Source organism: Halichoerus grypus, unplaced genomic scaffold (genome assembly GCF_964656455.1).
Source record: "Halichoerus grypus unplaced genomic scaffold, mHalGry1.hap1.1 HAP1_SCAFFOLD_173, whole genome shotgun sequence".
NCBI classification, from domain to species: domain Eukaryota; kingdom Metazoa; phylum Chordata; class Mammalia; order Carnivora; family Phocidae; genus Halichoerus; species Halichoerus grypus.
In genome coordinates this window covers 4822-24066 of record NW_027555100.1, presented here as the reverse complement: position 1 = coordinate 24066, position 19245 = coordinate 4822, and the positions used below count along the sequence as shown (strand labels likewise).

The window sequence follows — 19245 nt, the reverse complement described above, 5'->3', positions numbered from 1 at the left end:
TCCCACGTCTCAGTGGTTCGGGGAAGGGGCGGGGCCCAGCCGTGGGGCGAGAATGGGGTGGGGCTCGCCGCGCCCGGGCTCCGCCTCCCGCCCCTCCTCCGCCTCCTCCCTTTCCCCCCCCGACTTGCCCCTGGGGAGGGGTGGGTGGTGGAGTCACTGTCGGCTTCAGCCAGGCTGCGGAGCGGACGGACGCGCCTGGTGCCCCGGGGAGGCGCGCCACCAGGAGAGGAGGAGGAGGCGGAGGAGGAGGTGGAGAGGAAGAGACGCCCTCTCTGCTGACATCCCCTCTCCCCCCCGAGGCTCTGACCCCGGGGGCTAGGGGCCTGACAAGTTTCTCCACCCTGGCTGCCTGAAGAGGCCGCTACCCTGGAGGGCCCTGAGCCCACCGCACCAGGGGCCCCAGCACCGCCCCGGTGGCCTAACGCGACAGTCTCAGGGACCACTGCAAGGTTTCCAGTTGCCTAGACAAGGAGCCGGGGGTCAGAGCAACAACCCTTCCAGCCACCTGCCTCGACTTCTGCCTCAGGCACCAGTCCCAGCCCTGTGCATCCAACCCAGGTGACATGCCGGTACTCTCCACCTCCCGGTCCTCGCGGGTGACCACGCTGAAGCGCACAGCTCTGGTCCTGGCCCTCACGGCCTATGGAGCCCACAGAATCTACCCTCTGGTGCGGCAATACCTGGCTGCAACCAGGGGCCCTCAGGTACCAGCAGGGGAGTCCACGCAGGAGGTCTCTGGGGCCACGGCGGCCAAGGCCGGCGTGAACCGGGTGTTCTTGCAGCGGCTCTTGGGGCTCCTGCGGCTGCTCTTCCCCAGGACTCTGTGCCGGGAAACGGGGCTGCTGGCACTGCACTCGGCGTCCCTGGTGAGCCGGACTTTCCTGTCGGTGTACGTGGCCCGCCTGGACGGCCGGCTGGCCCGCTGCATCGTGCGCAAGGACCCACAGGCCTTCGGCCGGCAGCTCCTGCAGTGGCTCCTCATCGCTCTCCCCGCCACCTTCATCAACAGCGCCATCCGGTACCTAGAGGGCCAGCTGGCCCTGTCTTTCCGCAGCCGTCTAGTGGCCCACGCCTACAGGCTTTACTTCTCCCAGCAGACCTACTACAGAGTCAGCAACATGGACGGGCGGCTTCGCAACCCTGACCAGTCCCTGACGGAGGACGTGGTGGCCTTTGCAGCCTCTGTGGCCCACCTCTACTCCAACCTCACCAAGCCGCTCCTGGATGTTGCTGTGACCGCCTACACCCTGCTTCGAGCAGCCCGTTCCCGGGGGGCCGGCACAGCCTGGCCCTCGGCCATTGCTGGCCTCGTTGTGTTCCTCACAGCCAACGTGCTGCGAGCCTTCTCCCCCAAGTTTGGCGAGCTGGTGGCAGAGGAGGCACGGAGGAAGGGAGAGCTGCGCTACATGCACTCTCGAGTGGTGGCCAACTCAGAGGAGATCGCCTTCTATGGGGGCCACGAGGTGGGGCAGGTCGGGGTACTGGGCCCAGAAGAAAGCTTGTGGCTGGGAGGCCAGGGGGCAGGGCAGCCATGGACAGCGTGGAAAGCCCAGGTCTGGCTGGGGCTAATGCCGGAGGTGTGGGGAGGTCACAGAAGACGAAGACTGGGGATGGCAGGGCCTGGGGCAGCCCAGACTTCGGCTCAGAAAGGGAGAAGCAGGAAGGCTGGGTGGGGACTGCCCTGGGCCGGCTGCCGGCTTGCTCCAGGCCACTTCTGCTTCCTCTCCTCCTCCATGTGGTTGGCCTGGCCCTGGAGTTGTGGATCCTAGCGGTTTCAGACGCTGGAGCTCCGTGCTTGCTCCACTCCTACAGCCAGCCAGGAGGAGGCTCCTGCCATCTGGGAGCAGGGACAGTGGGACGCGCGGCCTCCTGCTGCCTGGCCCCTCGTGCCCCCCCCCTCCCCCCGCCCCGGGCCCTTTGAAGGCCAGCATCTGGCCAAGCTGGTGGGCCAGGCAGGCTGGCATTATGGGCATGACTCAGCCCAAGCGGGGGTTAACGAGCAGCACCCAGCGCCGCGGCCACAGCGGGGGCAGCGCTAGGTACTCGGGGTCAAAGCCTCCCCCACCTGAGCCCGCGGGCCAGCCTGGCTACCTGCTCGGCTGCCTCCCCAGGCCCCGGGCCAGGGCTGCCTGGCCCAGGCCGCCAGCGCGGCGGGACGCACTTCCTGCCCGCCCAGCAGCCACCCTGCCCCCCACCCCCCGCGTGGCCGCCCTTCCGCCTGGGTCGCAGGCGCGCAGCTCCCCAGCAGGCCAGGCCTGCCGGGAGCCTGGTGCTGGGAAAGGTTACTCCGGGCCACTGCTCCCTTTATCTCGCCTCAGCCCCTCCCCTTCCTCCTGCCTGGGGCTGCAGCTGCCTCGGGCCCTGCTCTCTGCTTTCCGAGGGCTTCTCAAGGGAGGGGCACGGTGGCGCCCGCCTCCCGAAGGCCTGTGTGTCCTGTCTTTGTCAGGTGGCCTCTTGTCCCCGGACCTTGCCTCACTGGCTGCACAGTGGGCAGAGGCCGTGATGTTTTTACAAAAAGGCTTGTCCCTAAACTCGGCAGAGGGGGCATCCCGGGTGTAGGCCGGGCTCCGGATTAGGAGAAAATGCCTGGTCTGCAGCCACAACCCATCTCCTCTCCCACATGCCGGACTGCAGGGCCTTGGCAGGCGGCCACCGCCTTGGGTGAGGCGCTTGGCACGTTACCCGCAGCTCCGTTGTCAGCCCCGGCGGGCACTCCTGCCAGCTCCCAGCACGAGCCTGGATTGCCAGGGTGCTCAGAGGAGGCGTGCTCACTTCAGGAACCAGGACTGGACTCAATGCAAAGGCGGTCCATGTGCCAGACCAGGATGGTGGGGGCAGGAGGGCCCTGGTGTATGTCCGCAGCCTGTCTCTTTTGACCTCGGCTAAAGGGCTGGAAAGTGGTGTGGGGTGATGGGTCCTCGTGGGGGGGGGGGGTTGATTGCCTTTACTGTGCAGGCGTGTGGCTCGCCCCAGTTCCGCCAGCTGATGTCCCTGTGGACACTGACCCAGGCTCCATTCGACAGGTTAGGGCAGAGGTGGCTGGCTGGCTGGAGGGCAGACGTCACAGTGTTCTGTTCTCATTGAGATCTCAGGGAGGAGGCTGATTTAGATTTCATTCGCGTGTGCATGCACACACATACATACAAACTCTTGCTGGCTTGAGAGCAAGGTAAACCTTTCTTAGTAGGTCAAAGCGTCATTTATGAGAATCTGGTTCTCTCCTAATGGCTCTGCCAGGGTAGTCCAAATTGCACACCTCTTGCTACCTCCAAGCGGTGTGAGCTTGGGCAGGTCCCTTTGCCTCTTGGGCTTTGGCGTCCCCAGTACAGTGGACATGAGAGTACACATACTGTCGCATGGGATGAGAGTCAAGTGGAGAGTCAGGTGTGAAAGTACTGGACAAAGGAGATGGTGCCAGGCTGGGCAGCTGTGCTCAGCTGGGGGTGGGAGGCAGGGCTGGAGCACACCCCCCCGTAACGAGCCAAGAAACCCACAACCTAATGGCCACCCTGCCATGACCCAGTTCCTGCCACCTGTGTGTCCGCAGCCTGAAGTTGCAGGTGCTGTGGCCAGTGCGGGCATGGGGAGGGAAGGGCAGGGCTGGCTTGGGAGCCTGCCCTCCAGGTTTCTGTGGGAGAAGGCAGTGTAGGGTCCTCATCCGGGGGGACCCTGGGCAGGTTGGGGAGGCGGGGCCAAAGTAGAGACTCTGGAACCGAGTTCCTCAAAACCAAGTACTGCCTTTTGCTTTCGTGTGCTGCCCTTTGCTTAGTTCAGGCCAGCAGCCCCCAGCAATTGCCCAAAGATGTCCCGAAGCGGTGCGGGGCAAAGAGAGGGGCATGGTAAGTGTCCCAACTAGAGAGGTAGTGGAAAGAAGGGATGGGAATGGGCCTCAGAAGGTGGGGGTGACGAGTCCCTTCTTCGTTACGACTGTCCCCTGGTACTATGACGTCAGGTGGTCCCAAAGCTTGAAAACTGGCCCCTGTAAATATGGCCCAGTCGTAACCCCCAGCCCTTGACCTCGTCCTGGCCATCAAATTTCATAGCATGTATGCGTGGTGCTTGGAGACTCTTGTGGCCCCTGTGGTAGTTACCGTGAGGCCTCTTGGTCTCTCTTTGTCACACACACCCCCCCCCCCGCAGGTGGAGTTAGCCCTGCTGCAGCACTCCTACCAGGACCTGGCTTCGCAGATTAACCTCATCCTGCTGGAGCGCCTGTGGTACATCATGCTGGAGCAGTTCCTCATGAAGTATGTGTGGAGCGCCTCGGGCCTGCTCATGGTGGCCGTGCCCATAATCACTGCCACCGGCTATTCGGAGTCAGGTGAGAGCCACGGCTGCCAAAGGGGCGGGGGCAGGGACGCTCTCCTGTCCTCCTGGATCACTAAGTGCTAGGCTTGGGAGGCCCCGGGGCTTGGCTGACCTACCTGCCCCTTCTGCTAGGGTCATGAGGCCCAGCCGGTATCCTGAGCTCAGCAAAAGTCACACTCTCCTGGAGCTCCTGGTTGCCCTCTGCTCGGCGTGTGTCTTCCCTTGACAGCATTTCACACTCCTCGGTACCACTCAGCTGAGCTGGGGACTGGGAAGCAGGAAGCCCTTATGTCCCTTCCTCAGACGCACGCACCCTTGCCCACCTGGTCCTGTCCTTGGCTCACTGCGACCCGCGAGTGGGAGGATAGGGAAGTAGCTTCAGCTCCTTCATCGCCTGGGCCTTGGCTTTCCTGTGCCTAAAACAACTCTAGTAGGTTGCAGCGGGTATAGACCTTGGCCCTAAGGCCTGGGGTGGGGGTGAAGGGAGACAAGAAAGCCTACCTTGCTTGTCACTTGAGCTAGTGGGTCATCAGGATTCCCATTTTGTCCTTTAGAACATTCTAATTCAGGGCCCAGTCACGCTGATGTTTGATGGAGCTCAGCGTCAAGTTTGCTTTCCTGTTGTTTTGATGCCTGGCTATTGCTTTATTGGGTCAGTGTGGGTTTAAATTCACCCCTCTGGTTACCGATTTCTTTGCTCACCGGTCCTTTTCCACAGCCCAGTTGCCTTCTTCCAGATAGATAACTTCTAGAAGTTCTTTCTGCAAGGCTTTCATCATGGGAACTTTGAGATTATCTTGTTGTGTGAAACATCTTTATTTTACTCTTTTCCCAGACTAAAGTTTAGTTGGGTGTGGGAGTCAAGGTGGACAGTTACTTTCTTCCAGCCCCTTGACAATATCCCATTGTCTCTGTTGGACAATCTGTTATCAGCTTCAGTGCCCCTGGCAGCCTGCATTGTCTCTCTGGTTACTTCCAGGCTTTCTTCTCTGGCATCCTGCAGTTTCCCTATGAAGTGTTTACCTGTAGGTGTCTGTTTGTCCTGCTTCAGATTTGTTGTATGGCCTTCATATATTCAGATTTTTCCATCATTCTGGAAATTTCTCAGCTATTATCTTTTCAAATATTGCCTTGGTCTTGTCCTTTTACTCTTTTCTTCTCATTCTCTCCTTTACAACTCTTCACCACTTGGCTGTCTCCCACCTAGCACCGTGCTGAATTAGGGGCACTCTCTGCAGATCTTTTATGCTCACTGGTCCATCCGTTTTCTCTTCAGCAGCATCTGATTTGAATTTTTTTCTTTTTTTTTTTAAGATTTTATTTATTTATTTGACAGAGAGAGACACAGCAAGAGAGGGAACACAAGCAGGGGAGTGGCAGAGGGAGAAGCAGGCTTCCCGCTGAGCAGGAAGCCCGATGCGGGGCTCGATCCCAGGACCCTGGGATCATGACCTGAGCCGAAGGCAGACGCTTAACGACTGAGCCACCCAGGCACCCCTTGAATTTTTTTTTTCAATTTCAGTGACTTATTTCTATAAGTTCTATTTGCTTCTTTTTCACACAAAAATGTGAAAACAGACATTTTTCTTTTCAAATAGGAATTTTAAACTGTTTTCGTAAGTGTCTGCTTTTCTCATCTTTTGGACTGCTCCTTTTTATGCTCCATGGTCTCTATCCAACGATTCGATTATCAGAATTCTTGGGGATCTAGGCCAGCTTTATCTTCCATCTGCTGCTCTTCACTCATGGTGGATTGTTTCCCTGTGGGTTTTGCAACCAGACTTCCGTGGGAACCCTGAGTGGCCTAACCCGAGGGGTCATTCCCCAGCACGGTGTGTATTTGCTTGTGCTTGGGCCACGCATGCCTGCCCAGGCAATTAATCACTTGGAGGCCATTTTACCTTAGCTTCTCAGCTTGGAGAAGAGGGCTTCCTGAACTTGGAGACGGTATTAATTTGAACTCCGGACACATAATTACAGATTCTTAGAAGAGACCTTTTCTTTAGTGCACCTAGAGCCCCAGCTGCACAAGAGAAACCTCTCTGTGTTCTCCCATCCTGGTTGCTGGCTTCTCTTTGTGTTCCTGGAAATTTCCCTTGCTTTCCTTGGAGCACAGCTCTGCTTGAAAAGGTGTTATACTTTGAAGCACCCAGCTGGTTCAGTTGGTGGAGTGTGCGACTCTTGATCTCCAGGTCGTGAGTTGGAGCCCCAATGTTGGGTATAAAGCTTACTTAAAAAAATAAAATATATTTTAAAAATTAAAAAAATTAAAGGTGTTATATTTTATGCAATTTGGTAGTACAAGGGTTTTTGGTTTTTTTTTAAGATTTTATTTATTTTTTTGAGAGAGAGAGCACGCACACACAAGCGGGGGAGCAGCAGGGAGAGGGAGAAACAGGCTCCCCACTGAGCAAGGAGCCCAATGTGGGGCTCGATCCCAGGACCCTGGGATCATGACCTGAGCCCAAGGCAGACGCTCAACCGACTGAGCCACCCAGGTGCCCAGTAAGAGGGTTTTCAATTGCATGTAAAGAGAGAGAGCCTGACTTGTTTCAGAGCCAAAGTCTCTGATTCTCTCTCTATTTGTGTCTCTACTTTGGGGCTTCTGTACCCTCAACTGTCCTTCTCTGGGTAACCCCCAAGGGGAAGGATCTAATTGGAGGGGGATTATTACTTTCCCCCGCAAAGGCCTTACATAAAGGGTGGCCTTGATTTAGGCCCAGGTGCCAGACCCAGTCAGCACCCCTGGCCTGGAACGTGGGAATCCACCCACGAGGAAACCGACCTGTGGTCTTTGTGAGGAAGCGCCTGCAGCTCCTTTCCTCTATAGCTGGCCTTGGGGCCCATCTAGTCCCCAAGGCCTCTCCCTCCTGTGAAAGCCTAGGACTTTCTGGAGACTCGGCTACACCAGACTTTGTGGGCAATTCAAAGAAGATGAGCTCTTGTCCCTGGCCTCATGGCCCTTTATAGTTAGTTACCTGTGAAAATGTGAAACACTCACTCTTCTGTCTTGCTGGCCTCCTCGCTATTCCCCGGAAGCAGTGCCTCTGCCCCCGGGCCCTTGCAAGCGCCACTAGCTCTTCCAGGAACCCTCTTTCCTCTGCCGAGACCACCGCCCCCACCATCCTCTTCCCCTTCCCCGCCGCGCTGCTCTTCCAACGCCACACACCCTGTCTGCTCTACTTCTCTATTTCGTTTATTGTCACTCTGCCACTTTAGGCTGTGCGTGCTCCATGGAGGCAGGGATTTTTGTCTGTTTTGTCCTTGCTGTGTCCCTAGTACCCAGGGACTAGTGAGGGCTCTGGGTGCTTTGAGGAGGCTGAAAGCCCTGGGGACCTATAGGAAGAGGCAGACACTTATCAATGGGGGAAAATTTCGATACCTTTGCCCTTCTAGACTGCTGGAGCTGCAAGGCTGGAGGGCCCAGAGGGAGAATGGCCTTGCCCTGAACAGCTTGCCTGGCATCCTGCCCCTGGGCCCTGGTCTTAGCTGCCTTAGCCTCTGAGGGAACCTACAGAGGGCAGTCAGTTCTGTCTCCAGGGAGGTACCAGCTGTTGCCAGGATACCCCCAGCAACTTCAAACCCTTTCCCTTAGTGTGTAGTCCCTCTCTGGCTTTTAGGACATCTGGGGAGGACAGCTTATGTCCCCCCTGCATGTTGGAGGCTATGTCAATGGGGGGCACAGTGGGAAGGCAGGCCCAGGACCATAGACTGTCAGGATTAACCCCCTCCCCACCCCGTCCTATTCCCTGGATTCCTGGTTCAGGCCCAAGAAAAGGCAATGCAAGGCAGTCAGGCCATCCATCCCATGCCTTTTCCACCCGGTACTGCCCGGGAGGCCATCTACCCTGAGCTGGCTTCCTGCCCCTTGCCACCCCACCCCTGCCATCATGTCCCTGAGGCTTCCACCTTGAATTGACATATGCCCCTGGGTAGAGTCCTTGGGCCCTTCACAGGACTTTCCTTCCTACCACTTTGGCCCCAGGAGCCTCAGCTTCCCCTGGATACTCCAGTGGGCACTGCTCACTCTCCCACATCTCAGGACCCTCAGAGTCAGCTGCCCCCTTGCTCCCCATCACCATTTCCAGCACATTCCTTGTGTGAAAGCCCTGCCTTCCTGGGAGCTCTAAGGGTCAAGGGAGTCAAAACCACTGACAGAAGATGATTGAAGTAAGCAGCCACACGGTCTAGACTGAAACAGAAAAGCAAGTCGAGACAGAAACAGGCTCCCAGGGAGAAAGAGAGGCATCAAGGATGACCGTTCTCAGAGAGGCCCCAGAATACGGTGTCGAGGGGTGAGCTGAGGGAGAAATGGGGGTAACAGTGGAGGTCCAAAAGGGACATTTGTGTTGGAAAGACTCGGGGGTACAACAGCTCTGGGCGTTAGATGATGAGGTGCAGGTGCGCCCCGAGAGGGGCTGCCGTCATGGGTGAGCTGAGGGAGAAACGGGGGTAACAGTGGAGGTCCAAAAGGGACATTTGTGTTGGAAAGACTCGGGGGTACAACAGCTCTGGGCGTTGGATGATGAGGTGCAGGTGCGCCCCAAGAGGGGCTGCCGTCATTAGTATAAGACAGAGGGAGGACAGTTTAGGGGAAAGGAGCTGGTTCTGCCCAAAAAGAAAGCCAAATGCCTAATGGCTCATTTTCTTATCCAGATTATTGAGATGTAATTAACATACCATACAATTCGGCCTTTTAAAGTGTGTAATTAAGTGGTTCTTTTTTTTTAAAAAACAGATTTTATTTATTTATTTGAGAGAGAGAGACACAGCGAGAGAGGGAACACAAGCAGGGAGAGTAGGAGAGGGAGAAGCAGGCTTCAGGCTGAGCAGGGAGCCCGATGCGGGGCTCGATCCCAGGACCCTGGGATCATGACCTGAACCGAAGGCAGACGCTTAATGACTGAGCCACCCAGGCACCCCTAATTAAGTGGTTCTTAATATATTGATGAAATTGTGCAACCATCACCACTAAGTCCAAAACATCGTCATCACCCCAGAAAGAAACCCTAGACTCATTAGCAGTCACTCCCTCCCCAGCACTCCCCAGCCCCCAACACCCACTCATCTTTCTGTTGCTATGGATTGTTGGCCTCTCGTGGACATTTCACATGAATGGAATCACACAATCTGTGGCCTTTGGTGTCGGCCTTCTCTCACTCAGCATCACGTTTTCAAGGTTCATCCACACTGTAGGGTGAATCGGCACTTCACTGCCTTTTACGGCCAAATAATATTGCATTATATACACGTATCACAGTGTCTTTATCCATGTGTCCATTGATGGACATTTGGGTCGTTTGCACCTTTTGATGATTACGAATAGTGCTGCTGTGATCACCTGTGTACAAGTTTTCATGTGAACGTGTATTTTTTGTTTCTCGTGGATGCATCCCCAGGAGTGGAATTGCTGGGGCCTATGGTAACTCTTTGTTGAACTTTTTCAGAACTGGCCGACCGGTTTCCACATGGGCTGCGCCATTTTACAGCCCCACCAGCCATCCTAGTGGGTGTGAAGTAGTAGCTCATTGTGCTTTTGATTTATGTTTCTCTGATGACTAATAATGTTGAGCGTCTTTTCATGTGCTTATTGGCCATTTGGAGATCTAGGAAATACAGTAGAATTGTCTATTCAGATCCTTTGCCCATGGTTTCATTGGGTTTTCTTTGTTGTTGAATGGGAAAAGTTTTTTTACATATTCTGGATACGAAACCCTTATCGGATATGTGATTTGCAGATGTTTTCTCCCAGTCTGTAGGTTGCCTTTTCGCTTTTTGGATGGTTCCTTTGGATGCCCGAAAAGTTTTAATTTTGATGAAGCTCATTTATCTGGTTTTCTTCTGTTGCTTGTGCTTTTGGCATCATATTTAAGGAGCCATACATAATCCGAGCTCACAAAGACTTACAGCTGCTTTCTTCCAAGAGTTTTATAGTCTTAGCTCTTACATGAGTTAGTTTTTGCAGGTGGTGTGAGGTAGGGGTCATTCTTTTGCAAGTGGACACCCGCTAGTCCCAGCACCATCTGCCGCAGAGATTCGTCTTTCCCCTAGTGAGTCCATTTTGATTTTCCACGGTCCCCTCCTTTCCACTGCGTTCCATAGACTTGGAGGCAGTGAAGAAGGCAGCTTTGGAGATGAAGGAGGAGGAGCTCGTGAGCGAGCGCACAGAGGCCTTCACCATTGCCCGCAACCTCCTCACAGCTGCTGCGGATGCCATCGAGCGGATCATGTCATCCTACAAGGAGGTACCCCCCAGCCCAGCACCGCCCCCCCCGCCATGCCTCCACCCCTCCCCCAGCTGGTAGCGTCTGAGCCAGGGTCACCCTCCCCACAGGTGACAGAGCTGGCCGGCTACACAGCCCGAGTACACGAGATGTTCCAGGTATTTGAAGATGTCCAGCACTGCCATTTCAAGAGGCCCGGGGAGCCGGAGGACCCTCAGGCAGGGCCCGGGGCTGTGGCCAGGTCTGGTGTCCGTGTAGAGGGGCCCCTGCAGATCCGAGGTAAGGGCACCCTCCCGCCAGACACCCCCCCCAGAAGGCAGGGTCTGCAACCTTCTTTCCCAGAGCAGTAGCTGCCAGCCGAGCCCCTCACTCGCCGGTGCCTTCCCAGGGCTCTGGCCAAGATTTCTCTTATTTCTCTTTGCAAAAGAAGGAGATGCAGTCCCTGAGTAGAGGGGATCACTCTCCCATGTGGGCAGCAAGAGAAAGTTCAAGACCACAGCAGGGGCCAGTGTCGGAGGGTTTTACAGCGTAAGGGTGGACTCCATGCCTCGGGTTCCAGAAGCCAGAGAATCGACATTGCCCCTCCCCTGCCCAGAGCACAGCACCAGACACTGTTTGGGGATGGGCTCACGGAAGACCCACCATATTCCCAAGGGGCCCCAGACCACACACTGGCGTGCTATTGCGGGGGGGGCGGGGGGGCGGGCACGTGGGATCCACCAGAAGGCAGAGGGGGTGTTGCTGCTCCCTGTATTCCCTCATTGCATTCTCTCTCCAGGCCAAGTGGTAGATGTGGAACAGGGAATTATCTGTGAGAACATCCCCATCATCACGCCCACGGGAGAGGTGGTGGTGGCCAGCCTCAATATCAGGGTAGGTCAAGTGTGGGACTGGGTTCGGGGTGGGTTGCGTGACCCAGGAGTGTTGGCTGAGCTGGGCTGAGCTACAGGACCCTGGGCTTGGCCTTCTGCATCTGCAAGCCCCAACCTTTGGTGTCTGGCCTACTGGGCCTGCATACGTTGTCATTCCCCAGATCCACTTGGCAGGTGGGCTAAGGTCCAGGTGAAACGCCAACATGTCTCTGATTGTTGGTTCTGTCACAGTGCAGTCATAAAATGACTAGCGATTACCAAGAGTAGCGAAGGGTCACCCAAGGGCTCCTGGCCCTGGCCCCATCGTTGCCACCTCCCACCCCCATCCCTGAGAAGCCCAGGACTTGGGGACTCAGGTTCAACTCCAACTATGGTGGAATAGATTCCTCCAGTGACCTGGGCTTAGGGTCCCACCCATCTGCTTCAAGAAGCCCCCAGTGTAGGTGTGTACTAGGAACAGCCTGGCCCACTGGGAGGGCTCTCAGCCACTACAGAGGCTGTCTGTGGGAGGGAAGCCCTGGTGGCCACCCCCCACCAGTCACCTGTGTCCCTAGCCAGAGCTTTGGACAGGGTCAGGCAATGATGGAATGAAGGAGAGACCTGTGGTGGCAGGGTCAGTGTAAGAAGCGAGAGGGAGTCATTCATTCATCCCTGGGCTGGGCACTGGGAACCAGAGGTAAGCTGGAGGGGCACTGCCCTCAGGAAGCCCTATGCTGGGTCCCCTAAACATTGCAAAGGTCCCCAGTTAGCTGCCCAGGATCCTATGGGGGCCACAGGAAGGGTGGTCCCGTCCCTGAGGTGAGTAGAGGTCACCGGAAGCTTCACCCAGGAGCCTCAGGGTGGATGGGCAGCATGAGGAAGAAGGTGTCCCCCAGCAGGCAGGCAGAGGAAAGGTAGTGAAGTGGCAGGAGCATGGAGCTGGGGGGCCTTGGGGCCTTGTGCGCCTGGCTGCAGAGCTGGGTCCCTCGGAGCCACGGCTGGGCAGGGAGTTACTGGGAAGAGGCAAGTGGAGGGTCAGTGCCTCGTGGTGCAAGTGGAGGCTCCTTTCCTCGGTCCGCTGAGAGGGGTCCTGAGAGCCAGCTGGAGGCCGGGCACATTTCGTTACCCAGGCAACGTGGGACAGTGCTGTGATCCCCATCGCCCCTGGCCGCGGCCACTCTTGGGGTGTGGCAGGGAGCCACCAATGGCTGGTTCATCCAAGGCGAACGATTTCCCTGCAGGCCCAGTGGCAGCCAAGTAGGCAAAGACCAGGGGCCCTGGCTCGCCGGGGCGCAGCTGGTGAGGGAGCAAGGCCGGGTGAGGGGGGGTGACTGGGACAGAAGAGCTGGGGTGGGAGGCGAGGCGGAAGCCAGGCTCTGGGGCTGGGAGATGTGGGGGAAGGCAGGGGAGCAGTTCCCAGTCATGATCGGCCAGGCGGTGGGGCAAGAAGGTTGGCGGAAGAGGGCGAGGCGCAGGGAAGGGGACCAGGGAGGCTGGCTGACGGGGGGAGAGCCAGGCCTGACACGCTGGCCCCTGTACATCGATCGTGGAAGAGGGAGGCCCATCCCCCCCCCGCGAGGGCGTTTACAGTGTAACAGGACCACACGGTGAGGGGCTCAAACAGCAGGAGTGGCTTCTCTCCCCGTTTTGGAGGCCAGAAGGCCAAACTGGGGTGCTGCGGGAGAGTCTGCTTCAGGCCCCCTCCGAGTTTGGGTGCTTTACTGGCCATCAGTGGTGTTCCTGGGCTTGCGGAAGCCTCACGTCAATCTCTGCCCTCCTCCTCACATGGCCTTCTCCCTGTGTGCATGTCTCTGTGTCCAAATGACTCCTTTTGATAAGGACACCAGTCACGTTGGATTAGGGGCCCACCCACTCCAGGAACACCTCATCTAAATTTTTTTTTTAAATAGAATCTTTTTTTTTAAAGATTTTGATTTATTTATTTGAGAGAGAGAGAGCACAAGCAGGGGGAGGGGCAGGCTGAGGGGGAAGCAGGCCTCCCGCGGAGCAGGGAGCCCGATGCGGGGCTCGGTCCCAGGACCCTGGGATCATGACCCGAGCCGAAGGCAGACACCCAACGACTGAGCCACCCAGGCGCCCCGGACCTCATCTAAATTTAACTAATTACATTTGCAAAGTCTCTTTTTCCGAATAAGGTCACATTCTGAGGTCTTGGGGGCCCCGCTCAATCCGTAACAGCGCCTCCCTCCGATCGTGGGGACTGCACGGTATTGGCGCTGTTAAGTCACACCCTGCGAGAGCGGAACTCACCATGGCGATGGGGGAGGGGGCTGCGCCCCGGGTGCCCTGCCGTCTGACCCCCCCCTTCTTGCACACTCCCCCCCCAAGCTCAGCTGGCCTTTTTCTTACAGCAGGCATTTCCATAAGACCAGCGGGCACCATGTAATCGGCTAACTGGGGAGCCTGAGGCCCTTGACGCTGAGCCCAGGGGTCACAGAGGCATCTGCCAGCACCCTGGTACCTGTGGGGACAGAGAGGCCCACGAGAGCAGGAGGACTGGCCAGGCATTAGGAACAGACAGAGTTGGGGGTTTGTACTGTCCACCTAGAACTCGAAAGAAGGCACCTTTCCCGGGACCGTTCCTCAAGGGAGAGCAACTCTGCTGGGGAAGCAAAGACACTGGGAGTCCTAGTGACGTGGGACGGCAGGGGAGAGAGGGTGACATTGGCCTTCTGGGGCCTTCCTCATGCTGGCCCCATGCTCTCTGGTGCATGTCAGGGGCTTAGGGGCCAGGCCAGGACCCAAAACAGGTGTTTGGTTGGGGCTCTGGATGCCAGACGTCATCCTTCAGGCCCCGCTGTCCCTTACCAAGAGACTGAGAGTGGCCCACCTCCCGGCCTGGGTGTGGACCCGAGCGTGGGCCACAGTTGGGAGGAGGGAGGTCCATGCAGGCCCCCTCTGCCGGGTACCAGCGCTGCCTCCACAGGTGGAAGAGGGCATGCACCTGCTCATCACCGGCCCCAACGGTTGCGGCAAGAGTTCTCTCTTCCGGATCCTTGGCGGTCTCTGGCCCACGTACGGTGGCGTGCTCTACAAGCCCCCGCCGCAGCGCATGTTCTACATTCCTCAGAGGTGAGGGGGCGGGGACGGAGCCTGGCCCCTACCCCTTCCCACCCCGGAGATGGCAGGGCTTGGGGCATCAGGAGAGCACAGCGTCCGAGGGGCGACGGGGCCTCCCCCTGCCGTCCGGCCGTGGCCGTGGCCGTGGCCGTGGCCGTGTGATGCGTGTGCGCACATGCGGTGTACGGTGTGGGGCTGTGTTGGCGCACGTGCGCAGGGCGGCTGGTGGGGGGGGTCTGCGGGCTTCGAGTTGGCCCTGCCCGCGGCGGCCAGGGCCCATGACAGAGCCTGCTCAGGCGCAGGGCTTCAGCAGGGAGGTAGGGCCAGGCCCGCCCTTGCTGACGTGCGGCATTCCGGCAGGCCCTACATGTCCGTGGGCTCCTTGCGGGACCAGGTGATCTACCCAGACTCCGTGGACGACATGCGAAGGAAAGGCTATTCGGAGCGGCACCTGGAAGCCATTCTGGACATCGTGCACCTGAACCACATCCTGCAGCGGGAAGGAGGTAGGGGAGGACATGGCCAGGGAGGGAGCCCTAGATTGGTTGCCCTTGTCCCAAGATTCAGCTGGGGAATCTGCTGTCACCCTCGCCCCTGCCTCCCTCTTGGCCCCCGAGGGGTGAAGATGACCCTGACATCCAGAAGTCCAAAGTGCTCGGTGCCCAAGAAAGCCCCACCCATCAGGGCAGCCCTGAGCTCCCTAGGCCAGGGAGGCCAGGCACAGCAGGAGGTGTCCAGCAGGGGGCGCTCATTTTGGCCCTGGACACCCTCTCCAGGCTCTGGGGCTCAGTGGCAGGGAGGGCCCTGTGGGCCAGGCGGGGAGAGCCCGGGCTTTCCCTGACAGTGAAGGAAGCCTTTGGAAGGCCTTAGGCAGGGAAGTGACACGTCGGTGTCACATTTTAGCAAGAGGACAGACCCTGGGCACGAGCAGGGCAGCTGGAGAGAAGGTGAGCCCAGGGTGTGTGTGCAGCGAGCCTCTAGCATGGGAGGCAGGACAGAGCCAGAGGGGACGCTTGGGTTTCTGGCTTGAGCCTGGGAGGTGCCATCCCCTGGAAAGGAGCCTGCAGGACTGGAGGGACAGGCTGGTAGCAAGAGAAGGCATTGGTCAGGGGCTTACCAGGTTTGTCTGCAAATGCCTGCTGTGCCCAGAGAGGGGGAGGAGGGGAGGGCAGCCCAGCTGCAGGGTGGGGGGAAACCAAGGTGGGGCTGGACTCAATTTTCTTAGTGAAATCTGAAAAGCAGGTTTAACTTCCTGCCTCCATCACTTGGGGGGAGCTTGACCAGCCACCCTGTGCCCGGGAGTGCACCCCTCCTCCTGTCTTCCAGGAGTGCCCTGGGCCCCTGGGGCCTACCATCACAACCTATTAGCATTGAGTTCAGCTGGGAGTAACAGAAGCCCCTCCCCACAACAGTGGCTTACATCATTCACAAGTTTATCTTACTGTGACATAAAAGTCCCGAGGAAAGCAGGCCACAGTTGACGGAGGCAGCCCAGCTCTGTGAAGGCCCCTCAGGTCACTCAGCTCTGTGGGCCCTCCATTCCCAAAGTCATCGCATGATCCAAGATGGCTGCTCCGGCTATCACATCACATCCCAGGCCATGGGATAGAGAAAGGGGAAAGGGGGGGAAGAACCAAGGGTACCTGTCATCTGTCTTTTAAAGAAAGTTCCCAAAGCTGACACATGTGTAACACACTTACACCCCATTGGCCGGAATTCAGTTCCATGGTCACACCTCACCTCAAGGCAAGCTACGGAGTAGAGTCTTTTTTGTGGGTGGCCCTACGCCTTGACAAAACTCCTAGTCCCGTGGGAAGACGGAGCGGAGGTGGGACGTAAGGATTCGTTTCTGCTCGGACTTGCTGAGGCAGTGACCCCTGCGGGTGGGAAGCCCTCTGGAGAGACCGCAGCAGCCGTCCCTGGGGCTCTGCCCGGCCACCTGCTGCCCAGGGACGGAAGCACCGGCGGGCTGTTCGTTAGCATCTCTTAGGTCCTGCGGGCCTCTGCCGGGGCTGCCGCGGCACGGTGCCGGGGCGGCTCGTGTCCCCGTCCTGGGGGCCGCAAGTGCAAGAGCCGGCAGTGGGCAGGGTCGGTCCCTTCCGGGAGGGCAGCAGCCGGTCCAGGCCCGCGTCCTCGGCGTGTGCGCGGCAGTCCTCCCTCTGTGCGTGTCTGTCTCCAGTTCTCCCCTTTACATGAGGACGCAGTCCTGCTGGATTGGGGCCCACCCTCGTGACCTCGTGGTAACTGTCCCCTCTGTAAAGCCCGTGTCTCCAAATAAGGTCACGTTCTGAGGTCCTCGGGCTCAGGATGCCCACATATCATTTTTTTGGAGGGGACACAATTCTGCTCACAAGTCTTTTTTGACTCTTAAAGTATCACCTCCAGATAGATAAGCATCCAGGGTGCGTGGAGCCAGGGGCCAGCCTTCTCCAAAGTCACATATGCCCCCGTCTCCCACTCTCACCAGTCCCTTCGGCCCCTCCCACCGCCCTTGGGTCTGGGCCCTGCACAGGGAAGCCCCTTGTCCCTTGCCTAGGTTGGGAGGCCGTGTGTGACTGGAAGGATGTGCTGTCGGGGGGTGAGAAGCAGAGAATCGGCATGGCCCGGATGTTCTACCACAGGTGAGCTGGGTGGTCCCCAGGGGGCTGAGTGGGACAGCCAGGGGCCCTGTGGCCATTAAGAGGCCTCACCCCGGCCTGGGCCCAGCCAGCGTAGCCACAAGAAGCAGAATCAGTACGCAGGTCAGGGTTCCCACAGGGTGGGGGGGGAGGGGACAGGCCAAGGCTTCTGTGAAGGAGGGTCCACAGCCTAGCGCATTTGCCCCCCCCCCCCCCGCCCCAGGCCCAAGTACGCCCTCCTGGATGAGTGCACCAGCGCCGTGAGCATCGACGTGGAAGGCAAGATCTTCCAGGCGGCCAAGGACGCTGGCATCGCCCTGCTTTCCATCACCCACCGGCCCTCCCTGTGGTAGGTGCCCCCCCTCCTTGCCCGGAGCACCCCACCTGCTTGGCAGCTGGGGAGGGGGAGGCCAGGCAAGTGTCTCCTGCTCAACGGCCTCCGCTCCTCTCCCGGCCTAGGAAGTACCACACGCACTTGCTGCAGTTTGATGGGGAGGGTGGCTGGAAGTTCGAGAAGCTAGACCCCGCCGCTCGCCTGAGCCTGACCGAGGAGAAGCAGCGGCTTGAGCAGCAGCTAGCGGGCATCCCCAAGATGCAGCGGCGCCTCCAGGAGCTCTGCCAGATCCTGGGCCAAGGCTCTGGGGTCCTCCAGGGTGCTGCTCCCCCCTGAGCCCTGGGACCACATGAAGGAAACCACAGCAGCTGCCCACCCACCCCTTCACCTGGCCCTGCCGCAGGCCTGTCCTGCATGCCTTTCCCTCCCAGGCCTCCTGGCCGCAGGCCTGCCCTGCCTAGGGGACTGCCAGCAAAACCACGTGCCTGTCCCTGGGCCCCCTTCCCTGGGCGGGGCAGATGGGACTTTCTTCTCTTCCAGGAGGGGGGAAGGGTGGAGGGGAGCCCCCAGCTCACACCACCAGCCAGTCTGTGCGGAGCCTTGCATGGGGCGGGGGGCCTGCTCTCCTGACGCTGCAGTCCCCCTTATTCCCTCCTCTTCAGTCCCTTGGAGACCCCACGGGCCATCCGTAGCTACTGCCCAAATGGCCCACTGAGGCTCCCACCCCACAGGACACCCTTCCTGCCATAGAAACAGCCAGACAGAACCCACAGCCAGACGGGGCCCCTCACGTGCGCCCCTTCTCCCTGCCACGGGAGGAAGGATCGCACAGCACTAGCGAGCGATGGTAAGAATGTAGCCCCTGCCCCTAGCCTCCCTTCCTTCTACGAGCTAATTTATTGGATTCCTGTTTGGAGCCATCTCGATTGCCAACACGAGCACCCAGCCAGCAGCGGAGGTGGCCGGGGCCGCGGTCCTCCCACAGGTGGCCTGGCCCTTGAGCCAGCCCCCGGCGGCCTGTCGCCCCACCAGCCTACACTGCCAGCCACCTCCGTGGGGGGGGGGGGTACAGGCCACTGAAGGGGGAACCGGGTGCTGGGGCTGCCGGGCATGAGGGCACCTGTGCGCCCAGCTCAGTGCCAAAGAGGGGTCAGCCAGGGCAGCTGTATCTGCAAAGCCAGGCCCCACCCAAGAGGGAGACCCCACCACAGCCACCGCATGTGCCTTTCCAGACCCTCAGCCACCTGGCCGGGGAGCATCCCTCAATCCCTCAGTAAAAGCCTCCCGCAGAAAGTGCCGTCCTGCCTCCTGGCCTCTTTGTCTGGCAGGGCTGGGGAGGAGTGCCGGAGGGGCATCAGGTCGCCTGGGGTGGAAGGAGTAACCTCAACCCCTGCCCCCACCCAAAGACGGCTCAGCATATTCTCCGGTGGGGAGATAGATTTAGCAACGTCTCACAAAAATATTGGCAACTAGGACTCTGGACCGATCCTGGGCCCAGTGCTGGGGTGGAGAGGAGGGGGCTGCTGCCCAGTCCCCGCATGAGGAGCGTCCGGAGAGACACTGGGGGAAAAGCAGCGAGCTGCAAAGTGGGCTGGGCGGCGGGCACAGAGGAGGAGTCCCGACCCTGTGGGGCAGAGGGGAGCGGGGAAGATGTAGTTCTGGACCTTCTAGGAAGAGGGAATGCTGGAAGGGAATTCCCTTCTAGGAAGAGGGACAGCCCAGAGGTGAATCAGGAGCAAGGCGCAGGACGTCAGTGTGGTGCGGAAGGCAGAGGAAGGGAGGTGCTGGGGCCATGCCACGGAGCCTGGACTGACTTCGGAGGCAACGAA

At 58.8% G+C, this 19245-nt stretch overlaps 1 protein-coding gene across 2 annotated transcripts; it reads left to right on the top strand.

Annotated features, from left to right (window-relative positions):
* The first annotated feature begins 138 nt into the window (after nt 1-138).
* Nucleotides 139-18713, top strand: LOC144380793 (ATP-binding cassette sub-family D member 1). Of its 2 annotated transcripts, none has more exons than XM_078065587.1 (10): nt 139-1463; nt 4141-4321; nt 10411-10553; nt 10643-10811; nt 11311-11405; nt 14331-14476; nt 14825-14970; nt 17001-17085; nt 17306-17431; nt 17542-18713. In XM_078065587.1, exons 1-10 carry the CDS (start codon nt 564-566, stop codon nt 17750-17752), a joined length of 2202 nt encoding a protein of 733 aa, XP_077921713.1. In that variant the 5' UTR covers nt 139-563; the 3' UTR covers nt 17753-18713. The 2 variants fall into 2 exon arrangements, with proteins under 2 accessions (XP_077921713.1, XP_077921712.1); XM_078065586.1 differs by having other exon boundaries at nt 16932-17085.
* The last annotated feature ends 532 nt before the right edge of the window (nt 18714-19245 follow it).